The sequence below is a fragment of the Ostrinia nubilalis genome, chromosome Z (assembly GCF_963855985.1).
Source record: "Ostrinia nubilalis chromosome Z, ilOstNubi1.1, whole genome shotgun sequence".
Classification (NCBI taxonomy): domain Eukaryota; kingdom Metazoa; phylum Arthropoda; class Insecta; order Lepidoptera; family Crambidae; genus Ostrinia; species Ostrinia nubilalis.
The window spans coordinates 10,567,634-10,587,593 of record NC_087119.1 but is presented as its reverse complement, the minus strand read 5'-3'; the positions used below and the strand labels follow the sequence as shown (position 1 = coordinate 10,587,593).

Here is a 19,960-nt window from a genome sequence, read left to right as displayed (position 1 = left end):
ACTACTTTCCCCTAATAGAATAAGAAAAAACAGATCAAAAAATTGCCAAAAGGCTTACAGACATTACCAAAAGACTTGGCCAAAACTTCATAGAAACAAAACCCAGAAACACAAGCAAAGAAATGTGTAACAATGAGTTTACTATAGTAAACCCATTACGTTTTAACCCTTAAATTGGCACTCATTGAACCCTTGCTTCAAAACTGGTCAAATTTTGGATTTAGATAGTTTTGATACATTAAGATAAACATTTTTACTTTTTGAAAAAATTTCAATTAGTATAGAAGTTATGACATACGGGCTATGTATAGATACATTCCATAGCAGCTGTAATAGACATACATTTACGAATTTTGGTGGTAAATAGGCATTTTGTATTAGTTTTTGTATAACGCCTGAACAAAAACAAAGGGTAATATTTTGGTGTTATAGCTACATAGATTTCGAATATAAAAAATATATAATTTAACTAATTGAGACATGACAAAAAAACTGAGGTATGTCTCGTTTCTGTCGGGTCTGGGTTTTTTTTGTATGGGGCGTGACCGTTCTTCTTTTACAATGTGACAACCAGAGAGTACCTAAACAAATCGAATGAAGTCAGTTACATTAATAGTTCAAGTGCCTATGTATGTGTTAGACCGTGAATATTTCAATCCACCCTCGTATCTTTTGCCCGCAACGGCAACGGGAACAGAAAGGGAAGGGAAAGAAAAGAACGGGAAAGAACCCTTTAGAAGGGCGCGGGCGGCGGGCGTTCGCCGGCGGGTTGGTACTCCGGTGCCTCCACGTTCAGCGTGGACGCCGGCATCGCGACATTCGGCATGAACGCCGGCGGCGCTAAGTTGGGCGTGGATGTCGGTGGCGCCAAATTCAGCGTGGACGCCGTTGGTAACGCCGACGTCTGGCCCGTGGGCATCGCGCGCGATATCGCATTCGACATGTACCAGCGCGCTGCGCTGACATTGACCATTCCCAACAGCTGGAAAATCTCACAATCCACCATCGGCAGCAACACGCTGGCGCCGAGCCCTACGCTAGCGCCGTACGTTGGCGGCGGGGACCGGGCCGGAACCTCGTCAGACGGGTTCAAGCTCGGGAGAGTCGGACGAGTTACAGAGTCCAACGAGAAACTGCACGAGGTGGGCTCTGGCAGGCTGCCGGACAAGCGCATCGACCGATTGAGACCGGGCGGCTGGTAGCGCGGAACGGCGCTTGGAGGCGCAAGCGGTTCGGTGCGGGGCACACGCGGGGCATCACAACGTGGATTAGGGGCGTTGTACGGGGTGCGCAGGGCCTCGCGGAACGGAGGCGGGCTCAGAGAAGTTGAACGAGCTTCGGACGCCGGCGGTTCGCCATACGAGGTGGACTCTGGCGGGCTAGAGGACGAGTGCATCGACAGATTGGGATCGAGCGGCCAGTGGCGTGAAACGGCGCCTTGAGACGCAAGCAGTTCGGCGCGCGGCGTACGCGGAACATCGGAACGTGGGGTAGGGGCGTTGCACGCAGCGCGCAAGGCCTCGCGGAACGGAGGCGGGCTCGGGGGAGGCGGACGAGCTTCAGACGCCGACGAGTCGCTGGACGAGGCGGACTCTGGCGGGCTGCCGGACGAGCGCATCAATTGATTGAGACCGGGCGGCCGGTAGCGCGGAACGGCGCCTTGAGATGCAAGCAGTTCGGCGCGTGGCACACGCGGGGCATCACAACGTGGGTTAGGGGCGTTGTACTGAGCGCGCAGGGCCTCGCGGAACGGAGGCGGGCTCGGGGGAATCGGACGAGCTTCGGACGCCGGCGGTCTGCCGCACGAAGTGGACTCTGGAGGGCTGGAGGACGAGCGCATCGACAGATTGGGATCGAGCGGCCGGTGGCGCGGAACGGCGCCTTGAGACGCAAGCAGATCGGCGCGTGGCGCACGCGAAGCATCGCAACGCGTTCTAGGGGCGTTCCGCGGATCGCCCTGGGACACTCGGGGCGTGTTGAAACGTGTGCTAGGAGCGTTGCGTGGAGAGCGTAAGGCCACGCGGGGCACTAGCGGGACGTCACAAAGCTGGCTAGGGGCATTGCGTGATTCGCGCGGGCTCATCGGGCGCCCACGCGGAGAATCGCAGGGCGCCCACGGATCTACACTGAGGCCGTCACAATGCGGGCTAGTGGCGTTGTACGGTTCGAGAGAGCCCTTCCGGCGATAACGCGGTGGATGTAAGATTGGGGGTCGAGGGCTAGAGGCGCTGCGCACATTACGCGGGACCAACGGGCGCATACGTGGAGGAGCGGAGGGCGCGCGCGGGCTAGGAGCGTTGTACGGATCGCGCGGTGGATCGAAAGGAGCGCGCTGGTCTAGGCGGGGGTCGCAGCAACGCGGGCAAGGCCCGTTGCGTGGGTCGCGGGGGCCTATCGGGCGCGCACGTGGATGATCGCAAAGCGCCCGGGAGGCGCTCGAGGTTTCCGGCTGCTCGTCGGGCGACGGCGAGCTCTCGTTGCTCGTTGCTGCCTCAGGGCGCTCGTGCAGCGGCCGGCAGGCGGGCACGTGGCGGCGGTAGTCCTCCACGTAGTCGAGCATGATGCCGTCGCGCAGGCAGGTTTGGATTTCGCAGACGTTGGGAGTGGCGCCGGACTCGAGCGCGGCGAACTGCGGGAAGAGGTACAAGTCCGATCTCTGCAACAACGACGACTTCTGCAATGACCGCTGTCAGGGCGACGGGGAAGAGGTCCAATGTCGCAGACCTTAACATGCATGCTCGAGTTACGAGTCCAGACTTTTTATTTATTTTCATGGAAAACAAACAGCATAAATGTAACAAATAATAGATGAGACAGTTTAGTTTCCATTTAGTGGTAGGTATATGTGTTACGGTCAAAGTGATAAATATGAAAATTATGAATAATCACCGGTTATTATGAATAATTACCGCATGAGTTGGTAAATGTGATTAATATAAGATCATTTATGTGTGTATAAAACTAAATAGGCGGCTTAGGGGTGGCCCAAGGGCCACCCCCGCCGCACCTTAACCTATTTTTCACTTTAAATCAAATCAATGTGTTATAGGCATTATGGCAAAGTAATGTTATGCAAAAAACATTCCAAACTCATTTTGCCAAATAATATTAATATATGATATCAAAACGTTCAAAATGTGAGGCTGTACATGAGCGCTGTACACGAGCCGGTGTTTTCTTTTATGGTATTTGTTAGTATTAAGGTTACATTATGAAATAATCACTGATAAATGTGATTAATTTATCACTTTTACCAAGCCTGTCGGTAATTATTTATAATAACCGGCGATTATTCATAATTTTCAATTTATCACATTAAGAGCCATTTCACAAAAATATTCCGCGCGAATTTAGGTAAAAGCTGTCAACGCAACGTCAAAAGAGTAAAAAGAACGCTGAAATGGACAAAAAAATCTTGAGCCGTGACCGTATTAAGACTTGATTTAAGTTATTAATTTTAAGGTAGAATGAGGTATTCAAACTTGATAAATTAATTTAACTTTTTAATAGAGTTTATTATGTCTTTATATTTCGATTCATAATGAAACACGAATAGGCACAAGCCCAAACTCCATAGGGTTCTATTGTTTTGTTACGGAGGTGGCCATTGCATCTCCTCCAGATCCATTATCAGATAGAGCTAAGAAATAAATAAATAAATATTATTATAAGTAAACAAATAACTAAAATAATTCATCTTACTATCTTACTTCTTACTAGTCTTACTAATATTATAAATACGAAAGTTTGTGTGGATGTCTGGATGTTTGTTACACTTTCACGCAAAAACTACTGAACAGATTTTGATGAAACTTTACAGTACAGTACAGCAGTACTAGGCAGTCTGTGTTCAACTATCACTCGGGTCGGACGTTCCTATCGCAAGAACTTTGGTTCACTCAGTTCCGATACGACTCTAGTGCTGTGTGTGATTTTCGTGAATACAATGAGTTTATTAATTTCTACGAGTGGATTTCATTTTGCCTGAGACCTACGCCATGAACCCTGAACCAGAAGACCCTGTCGCCAGCTACAGCGACGCTCATCCATCCCTGGCGTCGACCAGAATAACAATGATAGGCTATAATTTATGACGATCTGTGACAAACTAAATTTCAAGCGGGTGAAGCCGCGGGCAATACTACATATTTCATACTAGCTTTTTGCCCGCGACTTCTTCTGCGATGAAGTGGAAAATGGTTCTAATAGAATTAAAATATTCTAAGAAAATTAATTTTGTTAAATGATTATATTTTTTGATATAAAATCTACAAACTATTATGTTTAAATATTTGAATACTTACAAAATTATGAGATCTTTCTAAAACAAAATTAAAACACTACACCTGCCGCAGATTTCTTTTTTGTTTTTCTTTCAGGTGCTAAAATCACCAGGCTATTGTGTGCGCATACTCTGGAGTATTCCACATACAACTGGTCGTCGGAGAAGCATAGATTTCCATTAAGTCTACTCCCGCTACCTTATGGCACTCCGCTAAAACTCGTGAGGGCAGAGGGCGCCAACACTTGCTTTTGTATCGAAAATTAGTATGAGCAGCTGCGCACGCGGTTGCCCGTTGCAGGCTCTATGCAAGCACACTATTTTAAACCGTGGTCCCTAAGCATGAGATGGGAAACTGCACTCTCTTGAATTCTCTTGAATTTGATGGTGTTAGGGGAATCCTAGGAATGAATACATACTTTCCAATGGAATCTCCTCATCAATATTGCGAAATTGCGAGTTGCAATGCAATGTTACGTTTTCACTTGTTATTTTATTGTAATCTGACCTTGATTTTTCAAACACGTGTCAAAATAAAAAAAAAATTAAATCAAAAGTACTAAGGAATATTTCATTGATATCAACTTAGAAACAAGCACAGATCACAGAAACTAAAGGGAAATGTGACAAGGGACAAATTGGAACATATTGCTTGTGAAAGCAATGATGACAGTAGCGACGTCATTATGTAAACAGTTTATATTGCTTGAATAGTACTAAAGATTATTCGGACGTTGAATACTGATACTGCAGTGGATAATGAGCACATAATTTGATTTCTTTGTGTGTGTGAATTTCTAATACGACACTGAGTTTCGAACTCAGCGCATTACTTAGCATCTCTCTATATTTCTATGGAACCAAGTTATCTCCAAAATAACATTCCACACCTTTTTAACCTAGTCAGGTAATAATTTTAATAAAATACGAAGCACGTCATCTATCAATAGGATATTATGTATATTTTAGAAGTTAATAAATTATGCATAAAATATAAACACTTTAGAAGTTTAGTTAAATCGTAGAATTTCTGAAAAACAAGTACTAAAACCGTACCGAAAATAAAAGTATTAATAATATGTTATCTAATTTATTTATTAAACGTCGAATTTTATCAAAGATTTTGGACTAAAGTTTTTGAAAATATTTTATAGCCTACATAGAAAAAAATTAGGATTCTAAATCGTGAAAGAATTTTTTTTTCGGAGCCTATTGCCTCCAAACAAACAATTAAATCTTTCCTCTTTTATTAGTATAGATTTAACAACAAAGCTTCCCTCTCGAAACAAAACGCTTCTTTTTCTTCTTCACGAAACAAAACTCAAAGCGGATAAATAAATAAACAAATCTTTGGACAATTTTACAGCGCCATCTAGTCCAAAAGTAGGCAACCAATATGCTTGTGTTAAGGGTGCTAGCATAATGGATATACTTTTTTATAATTTATTTATTAAATTAAATACATGGTACCTACATATTATACATAGTTACACCCAGATCCGTCAAAGAAATTAAAATTCATCATTTCAATTTCTGCTCGACCGGCCGACTCGAAACAGCCTCTCGGCATAGTATCAAATGTATTTGGTCGCCGTACAAATCACCGCTTCACGACACGAACGCACGTAAACGTCACGGCGGGAAAAATGACACAGGTCCTGCCTTGACGGGCGCTCGCGCCATACTAATCGATGTCGGCTTGCGCATTGTAATTTATACTGATATTCACATCAATATTTTGACAAAGTGGTTACTAATATTTAAACAATAACTGTAGAAATCAATTCTACAATGAATATTCTTTATTTTGGGAACTTTTATTGCAGTTATTGCTGTGTTTTTAAACCAAAAACCACGATCAAAATGTGACGTTAATCTTCAAATTTGCCAAATTATTTATAGATTTTACTCAATAATGGTAATGAAATTCAAGAATCTATTTCATTAATGGACTACAAGAATATATGTCCGATGATTACTATATATTTTTAAGCTTATTATACGAGCATAAATAATAGATACAGGACTTTGAAAATGAGTCTGCGGCAATTTTTTCGTAAAATGGTTGTGGGAGATGGGGCACTGTGAATTAAGCAAAAGAGTTTTAGTAAATCCGTTTCATTAATGGTCAACGCCAAGGATTGACCTATCTTTCGCAGTTATTAAATAATCTCTGGGTGTTGCTTAAGATAGTAATTCATGCTTCCAAAATCTTATAAATTCGCACGAAAATGTAAAATGGCTCTTAACCGTAACATATGCATCAATGTGGAATCTGAGATAATTTCTCCTGATATTTGCACAAATCGGCACGTGTAACTTGATTCAATTTCAAATTCAAATTTTTTATTTGCATACTAAGTGTACATGGTCTTATCACTAATACCAGGCCCCCTACTAGACAAAACGCACTTTTTGATCGAATCGAAAATCGAATCCGTCAAAACTCCATACAAAAAAGGGGCTTTTCGACCACTTTGCGACTGGTTTGCGATTATAATTTACACTTTGTCTAGCTAGACCCCTAATACATGTGTGCTTAATACTTAGCTACCTAGTTAAGGCATTGCAATGGTTTGATAGGAGGGCTATTTTTTGGATTATAATAAGCGACAGAAGCTCACTGCAGTCTATTTTACCATTAATTAGGTATGTAGGAAGGTAAGATCGGCGACCTCTCTTCGCAGTTTTAATGGAAGTAAGTAAATGATGATGTTAGTCAGCTTCCCAGTGCTTTTAGTTTTAAAATATGAAACATTTTCTGATTTTTTTTTCAATTTTTGTAAGGATTTTTATAGGAAAATTATTTTTCTGAAAATCTTGACCTTTTTCATATTGTGAGACCAAACTACGTCAAAAATCAAAGTAATAAAGAATTCTTTGACGACATTACTTAGCATTCTCCCGGTAAAAAATGGAAGCCTGTATCTGTTTTTGCTTAATATTCTGCTATCTTGGTATGGCTTTAGTAGGTAGGTACCTATTTTCTGTATTGTTTTAACTTTTTTCATATTATTATATCGGACTGTTATACAGCATGCTAAATAAATAATTTGTTTTGGATTGTATTTTGATATACTATTTGTGAAAACTATGTAAGGCATTTTAGTTTGTTTTCCATAAAATAAATAAATAGATAAATAAATAAATAAATAAATAAATAAATAAATAAATAAATAAATAAATACATAAATTAATAAATAAATAAATAAATAAATAAATAAATAAATAAATAAATAAATAAATAAATAAATAAATAAATAAATACATAAATAAATAAATAAATAAATAAATAAATAAATAAATAAATAAATTAATTAATTAATTAATTAATAAATTAATTAATTAATAAATAAAATAAATGAATATCAGTGAGGTTCATATGGGGGATACACTGACCTGCGTCGCGGCGTCGGGGCGACTGTCGGCGTGCCCGACGCTTAACAACTGCTTGCTGATGCACACGTCCTCGTCCGCAGACGTGTCCATCAATAACACGTCCAGGATGGCCTCCTGGAATAAACAATTTATGCACAAATCAAATCAAGAATCACAAATCAGATCATAGAAGGGAAGTATCCACGCATCACTGAAGCTCCGTGAACAGAGTACCCACCTATGATGAGGTACCCACTAACATGTGTGAATTGAATCACTGACGCTACATTGAAACCACAGATAATATAATACTAGTACAGATGCATCATCCCTTAGTCGAAATGTGGCCGACCTAAGTCTTGAAACTGCTCGGGCCCGTTTGGTTTCCTAGTGGTGATAACAGATCGCGCTAGTGTGCCGCAGCGGACTTGACCGTCCCGCGGTTTGCGACCCGCTAATGCTTTCTATTCTAGCAACTTGAGCGGAGTATTTATTTGGCGTGCTATGTCAAAAGATGGCGCTAAAGCCAATAAGTTTACTGCTTTGTTTATGCAGACATGTAACTAAGCAAAAAACAGATTAGAGACGCTATTGAAAATTTCGTCACGGTTTAATAATGTCCAAGTAGCACAATGATCACAGCCGACGCTCAATATCCAGCACCGTGGGTTCGTATCCCGCTACAAATTATCATCATAAAACTAATTTGTTTTATTTTATTAGGTATTGGCTCCGTGCACGATTACAGCGCCAACTAGCGTCCACAACTTTGTGGGTTCTGTCACATTGACATTTAGGTCGTTTATTTGTGAAAAAATATCGAAATGAAAAAATAACAAATACCTATTTTCAACTAATAAATTGTTGTGATACCACGATTTGGGTGGAAAAAAGGTTTTGAAATCATTTTGGTCATTCAAATCAAATGAGGTAAGTCCAAAAAGTGTGTTTAATTTTGATTGTGTCAGGGTTTGTTTACTTCATTTATAGTTGTAGTTTTACAGTAAAACAAAAAGAAAAAGCTACTTTAACGGTTTCATTATATAACAGTAAATATATTTAAATGTTTCTGTATCGCTAGTAATAAATTAAATATCGTTTTCAGATCGAAATGAGTATCGTTTTGAAGACCGGGTTTGTGAGAGTTACAATATCAAATTCCAACCACAAACCGTATTTAAAGGAAAGTTGTTGGTATTGGCTGGACAAGTCCGAGATGTAGAAGAATTAAGAACAAAACAAGGGCAGAGTTCAATAATTCACGCTCTCATCATAAGGCAAACATCTGTGCACAACAACTACTGTGACTCATTTTTGTACTACCACGTTGTATAGTTTAGTTATTTCCAAATTGTAAACGGCTATTAAAACAGCCCTATCGAAATACAGTCCACTCTTTTATTTAAGTTCCCAGTAGGACCCTTTTCATGCGATTAATTAATGATATTAAAATGTATTATGTAGAATCGCTTTGCCATTGACAGATACATCTGATGACAGAGCTTACATTATTTCTACTTTTGACCACCATGAGCGCTGCGATAGATTATGTCCCCCCCACCTAGTACTTCGCACCCAGCGAATATAAAACAGGACAATATCGAAACATGCAGTAATAAAGGTATCAATAAAAAACTTATTTTTTCCATAAAAATATTCAGAAATAATTATTATGTAAAAAAAACATAACCCTCCTTCTGGAGCAGTCAAGTAAATATCAAATGAACTGTTCGTAAAAAATACAAAATCTAGTTTTAGTTTTTCGTACTCGTATCGTAGTTTATTCAAAAATATGCCTACATTTTAATCGACTTGCACATACAGGTTTAAAATTTAGGATTGTCTGTGATTTAGGTTTAGGTTTTTTGTTGCATTCGTTTGCGCGTCACTCGCGATAATAATAGCACCTACCTATTTATTTACGAGTAATAATACCGTGCTGGCACAAAATATACCTAGGTGGCAAAATATTATTTACTTATTTAATTATTATTTTACTGATGTTTTATTCCTTCTCTCTCTCTCTATTTATCGTCGCCGAACACGTAGAATTTCGTCCAATGACACCATGCTACCCATCCTTATCACTCGCGCGTAATTGTATTGCTGTCGCGCTCGCTCACTCACTGTGACGGCCCGTCCTCGTCGTACGGGCTCGGCGACCGGACTATAGCATCATTTTCGATTCACTTACACGTGCTGCGTTAATGGCTGGCATGCATACCTACTAAGTATATTGACGTTACTGGGATCGGGAGTAGCCCCAATGGATGGGTATCTGCTGATCGGCCTTTTCATTTGGCGCGCGACACTGGTCTTTTTAAATAAGTAGGTAGATAAGATTAATAATTCATAAATTAATCGTGTGCGTTACATCAGCGACATGGTGACGCTGGTCGGGATGTGCTTATGTGGAGGTGTTGGTGCCTTGTATCCTGTAAATGTGTCGAGAGTCTACCATTTGTACCCGGTAAAGTTGCGGAGTACTTAATTGGTGAAAATGGGATTCCGCTGCGGTGATGCTTGAAAACGTTACTGCAGCAGCGACATGATTATTGCCTATTAGCCTTGGCCAGATTTAAGGTGTTTCAATAGGTGGCTTGTATTTGTGCCTTTCCATGGTCAAGCAGCGACGTTTGAGCCCCCCGTGGTTTTGAAAGGTTGCGGGTGCCGCTGCGGTAACGTTTTGGGGATTTCCATTTCTTCGAACGACTTTATTTATTTATTTACTTATTTAAGGCTCACAAAACAAGTTACAGTCATATTTAGGCACAGATAATAATCCATAGATTAATCTAAACCGCAACTCTTAACTCTTACTTAACATGATGTCGTGTGCACAGAATTAATTGAAAATTATGAAATAAAGAGGGTAAATAGTATTAGTTTAACTCATTTTATGCTTAGTATTTAATGTTATTAAGTGATATTAAAGTTTACAAAGGACAACTTGACTTTATATTCAGGATATCTCTCCTGAATTTGTATAACTTAGAACAGAATATAACCAAAGAAGAGTGTTCAGTGACAGTGTCATTAAAAGTCTGCACATTCTGGTTATAGGGTTGTAAAAAGAGGTATTGTTTTTATAGATTTGGAGCGAAAATATTTTTTTGGTAGGGTATCGGGATTTGTAGCGAGTGTTAAAATTAAGAAGGGAAAGAAGATTAGGTGAATCAAGTTCAGAATGCAAAATCTTATGCAGACAGACAAGTTCAAGACATTCACGTCTGGAGGCCAGAGACGTCATTTTGAAGCGGTCTTGCCCTGTATGACTTATATTCGCGACCCAAACCCAATCTGAAGCAAATAATATTCAGAAAATTTCTTTGGTCTCCCTCAATTCGGTCTGAGTGTACCTAAATTGTAGAATGGCGACCAGATGACAGAACCATAATCTAAGATGCTTCTGATCAGTGAGTAGTATAGGCATATAAGGGTAGATTGGTTCTTGAAGACCCTTGTAAAACGTGTGACAATATGGTCGTAATGACAACTAAATGAAAGACCATCGTCAAAGTACACCCCCAGGTCTCCGACGATGACACTTGAATGAAACTTGATGGACAGATGCGATTTTTTGTTGGTAGGTGGCATGTGATTGGTGCCAATGGCTGCCATAGTAATTATTCCAAAAAAAAATAACGCATGGCATATGAATTAGATGAGTTACTGTGAAAATCGATAGTTTATTTTTAAGAAAGAAAGAAAGAAAGAAAGAAAGAAAAAATATTTTTTCATTGCTTTTATAGGTAGAAATAATAAATAAATAAATAAAAAGTTTTTATTTCGAACAACTCATAAGTTCATAGTGTGGTTAGTAAACACACCTTAAATGCTAATGTTAGTAATCTTTATCAAGTGATTATTATTTTCCAATATACGTAATATCAATATTATAATTAAATCAAATCAAATTAAAAACAAAAAAAAAAAAAAAAAAAAAAAATATTAAAATCAATAAATTAAATAAATTAAATCAATAAATCAAATTAAAAATCAAACTAAATTAAATTAAATCAATTAAAATATTAAAAATCAAAAATCAAACTAAATTCAATCAATTAAAACCAAATAAATAAAAGTAAATAAATAAATAAATTCAATTCAAATCAATCAAATTCATTCAATTCATTCATTAACAGTCAATAATAGTTATGTTAAATCACCCTAAGCACCAGACACTTCCAGATAGGTGATGTATACCTATTGGCTAAGGTCATGAGAATGCTGTTGCTACTGGCACGCAATCTGTTTATCAAGGATGCTGTCTTTTTGCGGATTATAGCCTGGAAGCCATCAACATTGTGACAAGCAAACATCCCTGACGCACTACAAAAGCGCGGCAGCCCCAGCAGCATTCTGAAGACGTTATTATATTGGATGCGCAAGGTATCCAGAGACTTTTTGGTATGATTGACCCAAAGACTTCCCGTGTAAAAGATCTGACAATATGCTTTGAAAAGTGTGATCTTTACTTCATCGGTACAACGGGAGAATCTGCGAATCAGCATATTTCCTCTAACAGCCAGAGCTCTGCGCTCTCTCTCAATGTCTACATCGTCCTTGAGGTCGTCGGTGAGGAGGTGTCCCAGGTATTTGAATTTAGTGACGCGTTTTATGTTCAGGCCGTTAAGGGTAATTGTAGGTGGATCGTCACGAGACCCACCGACGGCCCCAAAGACCATGTATTCCGTCTTTTTGACATTGTATAATAGGCCATGTGCAGCCGCGTAGCCCTCACAAACTCTCAACATTTTTGCAATGGAACTACCAGTCGGGCCGAGCAGCACCATATCATCTGCGTAACTGATATTGTTTATACTAACTCCATCAATCCGACATCCTACCCTCATGCTGCTCAGCTCGACTATGAGGTCATTTACATACAAATTGAAAAGCTTTGGTGACGTCAAGCCACCCTGCCTTACTCCACACTCCAGTCTGTATGCATCCGAGCATACATTTGCCCACTTAACCACATTTGTTTGATTAGCATACCAATACTGAAATATATTCAGGATTTCTTCCGGTAAATGCCTGTCTCTCAACTTATTCCAAAGCGTGTCATACGATACGAGGTCAAAGGCCTTGGACAGATCAAGAAAACAGGCATGCACCGGAGTTCTACGATCCGTATAATACTTGACAGTATGCTTGAGTCCCGCAATTGCACACTCGGTTGATAGTCCGGGCCGAAAACCGAACTGCGCGTCATGTAGGCTAAGATGATTGTTTAGGCAGGAGTCAAGCAAACTGTCAAATATCTTGGCAATAGTTGTAGCCAGCGAAATAGGACGGTAGTTTCCTCTGTCGGAGATGTCGCCGGTCTTGTTCTTCACTATTGGCACAACAGTGGTTTTCATTAAATCGTGCGGTAGATATGAATGACTCACGCACAGAGTGAAAAACATCGACAACACCCTCGGCAAATGAAACCCCGCATACCTAAGATGCTCGATACTGAGCCCGTCATGCCCCGGCGACTTACCCCCGCCCATACGCTTCACCGCCGATCTCACCTGAGCAGCGGTGAAGCACGTGAGCGACCGCTCCCCGCGACGGCACCCGGGCCCAGCACCAGGCAGCCCAGGAGGGCCAAGTGGAGACTTCACACTGAAGTGCTCTCGAAACATATTAGCTATCTCCAATGCATCTGTTTTCCCTGCAACGCTCACCGGGAGGCCGGCTTTGAGGTCATGCTTCCCGGTTTCCTTCCAGAATTTCTTAAAGTTATTGGAGGATCTGTGTTGTGCGAGAATGTCCATCTTTATTTGTTCTTGGTTATTCTGGCACCACTTTAGACGACTTTTAAAAATCTTTCTGGATTTGTGCATCTCTTCATATATGAGACCAGAAGATGGACGGTTACTCTGAGCCCATATTTTAAACCTTAATCTGGCCTCACGGTGAGCGCTGCGGACATGATAGTTCCAGCCACATAAGTTTTTCTTTTTATGGTTACCGACACTACAAGCACTTTTAGTTTCTGAGGCTGCACTGCCTAGAATACATACTATTTCATAATACATATTATCTAGTATGAGCTTGTGCTCTGCTAAATTACAATGCCCGTGACTGCACTCCACGAATTCCGGGGGAAAATCAATGTCTCGTAAACGTTCATTACATAGGTTACGGTAAGCTTTAATTTGAACCTCTTTCCTCTCACCCCAAAGTACTGAATTACACAGTCTATTATGCAATACGGACTTAGGCCTTATAACCGTTAAGTTACACTTTACATGCAAAGGTAGGTGGTCAGACACATAGAATTCTTCACCAATAGTAACATCCAAAATAGTTTGATAAGCCGATACTGATACAACACAGTGGTCTAGCCAGCGTCGAGATCCATGCGCCTCACTGGTGAAAGTGTAGGCATCGGATTGCAATCCTAAGTTCACCACATCTGCCATTATCCAAGATTGGTCAAAACAAAAGTTAACAAGTTCATTATAAAATAGCTCATTTGGATGTGCATTAAAGTCTCCTAAGGCATACATACATTCTATATTATCCCCCTCCATGACTGCACTTATCTCACTAAGCACCTCTGTAAATAGTGGCAGATTTTCGTGTGAGTCAGTAGGCATGTAGACCGAAAAAATAATTATGAAGCGGTCTCCACTGCGCACCCTAATGGCAGCCAGTCGGTTACTATTACATTCGAGTATTGTAACTTCTTGAAAGATACCCTTCCTCCATAGGATGGCCACTCCCCCATAAGGTCTTCCTCTTAATAACCCAGCTGCGGTATCAACTGCAGAGTTCCCGGTAAACTCAAAGTCATTACTAATACTTCCTAAAAACGGTATATCATGGGGAAGTAGCCACGTCTCCTGGAGTGCTACTACGTCCGAGTTCATACAAATGTCACGAACATTGTCAATCGATCGTTTAACAGATTTACAGTTAAAACTAGTCAATCTGCACATACAATTATTGTAATTGGGGTCAGTAGACTTGTTAGGGCTCAACAACATTCAAATATTATTTATTAACTTTTCTTATCAGTCTTTTTGTACATAAAATGAACAAAACGCCTAAACGTGATGCCGTTTGGCCAAAAGTTATCATCTAAAAACAAATGTAATTTACTTTCAGACACGTAAAGTTTATAAGCGTTATACTTTCTAACTTTCGTCATGTTTATCATTTTTAAGTAGACAATTTCATTGGTTTTTTCCTTAATGTAAGTAACTATGTCATCTACACTCGTTTCCTTACAAACGTTTGAAATTAAAAGAGGAACTTTCACATCTGCAGCTCGAAATTTGCTTGGCTTGGTTGGTTGGGCACAAATGTCGCTGCTTGACCATGGAAAGGCACAAATATAAGCTACTTATTGAAAAAATTTAATCTGGCTAAGGCTAATGGGTAAAAATCATGTGGCTGCAGTAACGTTTTCAAGCATTACTGCAACGGAATCTTATTTTCTTCAATTACTCCGAAATCTTATTGGGCAAAAATGCTAGATTCTCGGCACATTTACAGGATTTAAGGCTCTACCTTTTCCATGACATAAGCACATCTTGATCAGCGTCACCATATCGTCGCTTGCCTCTCTAACTGACGTAACTGACATTTTGCAAAATTTTCAGGCGATTAGATAGGAGATCGATTCGTCTTGCGAAATTAATTAAGATGGTGTAGATAACTCAGTTTCGAAAAAAATGTCAGATACGTCACTTAGAGAGGCAAGCGACGATATCTCTGAGGTAACGCACACGAATGAATCTGCATTTTGATTTTAAATAAGTGAAATACAACTTGATGCAGACTGACATGTATTTGGGAGAGAACTTGCTTAAGGATAATTACCTACTGTCTACCGTAACATTCGCTGCCTGCCGCTCGCGCACCCTGCTTCTACTTTCAATGACGCCAATCCAATGGGCCGCGCGGTCGCGTCTCGGCGTGGCCAGCTAGTAGGTAGGTAAATTATGATGCGTCGCCGCAGAGTAGCATAGCGTAGCCGGCTATGGAGCGTGCGAGTGAGACAGCAATGCTCTCACTTTGTTTATGTTTTGGCCGAATTTAATAATTAACAATGGAATTAAACAGGGGATTAACAATGGGTTCACTTTAATAGGTACTAGGTTAAGATTTTTTTTATTTGCTATACATATCTTAAAATAAATTAAATGAGTAAAAAAAACATTAACTGCACCTCTGCACCGCACTTACCTACTAACAGCTCTCTGCATGGCTGAAAGGTTAACTGGCGGATAATGCTCTTAACATTATGAACAAAAGGTGGACCTTAAACATTATTATGGGCAATACAGTTTATAACCGACTACACCAGAAAAAGGGTTATGTTTTTCAAGTGTATGTAGGTCTTTAGATTAAGATTCGTCTTAATTATTATTGTGAGTGACACTGGGTAGGTTATCATAATTGGAAGGAAAACAATCGAACTTTTTATAGCCACGATAGCCGAACGGTGAAGGGGTCGGAGTGGCCGACTCGAGATGCGGGGAACGCGGGTTCGAATCCCACCGCCGCTCGACTATTGTGGTGAGCCCACTCGTAACACAAGCTCATTTAGTTTAACACGAGGGGCTAATGGGACTATTAGTAATATTTGGAATACAAATTGCTAATAATCTTAAAAAAAAATCAAAATTGTCGATTTTAGGCGCCACAATGTTAGACAAATTATAGCCAAACTTTTGGAATGCTAATTTGTGTTTCTTTCATTTTTATTTGAATGTAGATGTTTTTTTTTTTGCATTTTACAAGAAATATGACAATTAATAAAAATAATAATTTGTTGCAAAACCAAACCTATTTTAGTATTTTTATAAGTGACGAAATAAAACAGCAGCGATGAGCGCCATCTATTACATCATTTGTAACTAAATGCTACTTCTACAGCGCTGCAAAAACGATTGTTTAAGACTTCAGTTTTTACTAAAGATAAAATTTTATTATATGAAGAAATATTGTTTATTTGAATCATTCACTGTGTTTAAATGAACAAATTAATGTGTAAAACATTTTTTCATTACAGTTTACTGAGCATTAGTGACTTTTTACAAACGTCTTCAGAAATTCGATACTTATGTCGCCATCTAGTGAGATTGATTTGGAATGATTCAAGATTTATAGGCATCGGGTTCCCGTGATTGAAACACTGATACCACAGTATATATATGAGCTAAAGCAGTACGGAAACTTAGCCCTTTCGGCGAGTTAAATACCTACACTTCAACTGAGTGTTAGGGTTGGCACTCCTAATCCTTATAAAATTAATAAGGTTCTTACTTACTTATTTATTAAAACGTTTATTTAGGTTTTTTAATTATCAAATACCTAATGAAATAAATTAATTGACTAAGTAGTTAACAAAAAAATAAAACGTTAATTAGGTTCTATAATGATCGAATACCAATGATATTATAGAACTATAGATATGTTACGTTCATAGAAATTACGATTTTAATCCGTGCCGAGCTATTCCAAATTGCACACATTGACAAATGTAACTGATAAGTGAAACAAAAGATACGAAATAGCACGCAAATGAAAGAGATAGCTATAGTTTTAACGATTCTGCACTAACTAATCTATGTCCGCAGCGCACGCATCCTTATCGCTCTAACGTCAAAATAAGATCGCTTTCTCTTTCTTACTTGAACATGGCGCATGGCGTCTTGATTGTTTGCATAAATAATTGAAAATATAAATACTAAATAATTTTGCATAATCACATGTGGTAAGAGATCCCTTGTATTTTGTTTACTTTAGAGTCATAATTGGTACACTTTCGAAACACACACGATGGCATTTTTTATTTATTTTGGTAAGAACACAGGAACTTACGGTGTGGTACGCACGCGATTGCGCACGACGCAGGCCACACGAAGACTAAACACAAGACGTCCCAATTGGGACGTATTTGAGTATTCACAGCGCGAGCGCTTATAACATATCTGCTTTTGTTTTTATATAATATCATTGTCGAATACATAATCGAATAAATTGATTAAGTACTATTAGAGGCCGGTAGAACATTCTATTCTCATAAATAAAATACCGGATACTTACTTTCACATACCTATTGCCCCATTTTAAATACAGTTCATCACTTAGTACCTACAAAAGTGCGCGGAGCAAATTACTTTATCAAATAGAACACATAAATTGTTAAAAAGCGTAATTACGTAATTTAAAAAGAACTATTACAAAATCAGATGTAAGGACTTTATTTAAAAAGTAATATTTAATCATTTTTACAATTCAGAATTATCACGAAGTTTAAAAAATGAAAGTTCTGGTTTTGAAGATGCCGAGTTCAAGCAGCCGTATACTACGCAATACACTCGTGGCATGTTTTTAAAAATACAGCGGACAGCGCATGCAATAAAATTATTATTAAAAACACAACGCGCGCGACACTCGCGACGGATGGACTGCGAGGTTCGCTTAGAGCTCGTGTAAAGCGTGCGTCTGTGTGCGTGAGTCTGATTTCGAGCGTTTGTATGAAGCTTCCATACTGTTTAATTTATCTACTGTGCTGATACTAAACTGAGCGAACACATTGAAGGAACTGTGGCTTCACTGCACTGTTTATGAGTGAATCGACCATTATGGCTTTAGTTAGTGCACCGCGACAAAGCTAGCGCCGGCGCTGTGTTTGATATTATGACGCTATCCACATTCTGCCAACACGATTCGAATCGGCCCTATAGCGCGACGTCAGGCTAAAGCTCTAGCATGTGCTAAGTAGACGTTCTATTTGGCGAAGTCGCTAGCGGAGCGATCAAGTTTTGAAAATTATCGTTACGAGTTAAGCGAGGTCATTGACCTCATTGAGGGGGGGGGGCTCACCTCTCTATACCCGGCGGGCGCCTTACGAGACCCGTGGCGCCGGCGCACCAGTGTTCAGTGCGTTAGCGGACGACCCGAGGGGAATCTCTATTCCCCTTGAAGCGAGCAGTAACCTGAGATGGAGCCGCGGGCGAATGTCCAATAGGACAATAACTCGCGGCTTCGTTTCAATGGCCCCGGAGGACACCGTCGGGGTTTTAGGTAGTGGGTAGGTCCCGCCCTCCCAGCGGGGAGAATCCCACATAACCCACTGACTGACTGTCCCCATCAGCCAGTAGGCATGCGCAAAGGATTAAAGGAAGGAAAAAAAGGCACCTTATGGCACTGCAGCAACCTGTATCTGTCATGACCGAGCTTTTTGGTTTAAATGAGCATTTTCTAACGGGTATTAAATTTTGTAGTTAATAAGTACCTAGATAATTTAAGTTTAGGTTTGGTTAGGTACCTTGCAGGTCGCCCACCGTGGCTACGCCCATGGGCATGCGCATAGCATTTCCTGACGCAAAAAAAGCGGACTCACGTCTCTGTCGACGGCGATGACTTGGGCGACGAAGCGCTTGTCGTACGCGAGGCGATGGAAGTACGCGGAGGTGGCGTGCGACCAGCACAGGCTGCCGCCGGCCGGACGCACGCCGGCCAGGCGCGCGCGCACCGCCTGCGCTGGCAGCGCTGCGAATTCGCGCCGCAGCGGCTTGAGGTCGTCCACCGACACGCTCATCACGTTACCGTAGTCTATGAGCCGCACCTGAACATAGATTTAAGGGGCTTATTCCACTATTCCCCGTTGATAATCCCCGTTAACGAGGATTAGTGAACTTTTTGTTCACTATTCCCCGTTAATGCCAATTGGAGCTTATAATGGGGAATAACGAACTAAAAAGTTCATTAATCCCCGTTATATTAGGATTTTATTTTTAAAGTAATGGGGATTAATGAACTTTTTGGTTAGCCTACTGAAGGAAGCCACGTAAAGTAGGTAGTATAAATAGGTATTTTTCTTCAACTTACTAAAGTTAGTTCGTTTTAAATTTTTTTCGAAGTCAATTTTTTTACTGAATTGTGATCAAAATAAGCTACATAATCAACTCCCTAAATATGGCGAGGATTGAAATCAACACCCTGTATATGGGTCCATGCCCATCCAGAATTGTCTAGTGCCGCACCCAGGATGTTGGGCTACCGATTCAATGATGATAGTTGATAGTACTTAACCTACTGACCATGAGTCGGCTATCAGACATGTCAAGTCACCTAAAAATAAGAAAGTAAGAAAGAAAGAAAGAAACATTTATTACGATGAACATCACTTATACATCATGACAGAGAACGTATACAGAAATAAAAAAATAACTTTTTTAAAAACAAGCTTTATCCTGAAATGCAGTTTTACTAAAACGAAAAAAATAATTGTATGCTAGGTTCAAAGAATTTCGAAAGCTTGTATCGCGCATGGAATTTATT

General features: G+C 40.1%; 2 protein-coding genes across 2 annotated transcripts in view; one reads left to right on the top strand and one right to left on the bottom strand.

Annotated features, from left to right (window-relative positions):
• Positions 1-19,960, top strand: part of LOC135086941 (uncharacterized) — a 422,922-nt gene that overhangs the window by 176,743 nt on the left and 226,219 nt on the right. The gene's annotated exons all lie outside the window — the stretch shown is intronic.
• On the bottom strand, positions 734-7,922 carry LOC135087077 (uncharacterized). The gene is made up of 3 exons (XM_063981921.1): positions 7,917-7,922; positions 7,682-7,795; positions 734-2,656 (listed from the first exon to the last, which is right to left on the bottom strand). Exons 1-3 carry the CDS (start codon positions 7,920-7,922, stop codon positions 734-736), a joined length of 2,043 nt encoding a protein of 680 aa, XP_063837991.1.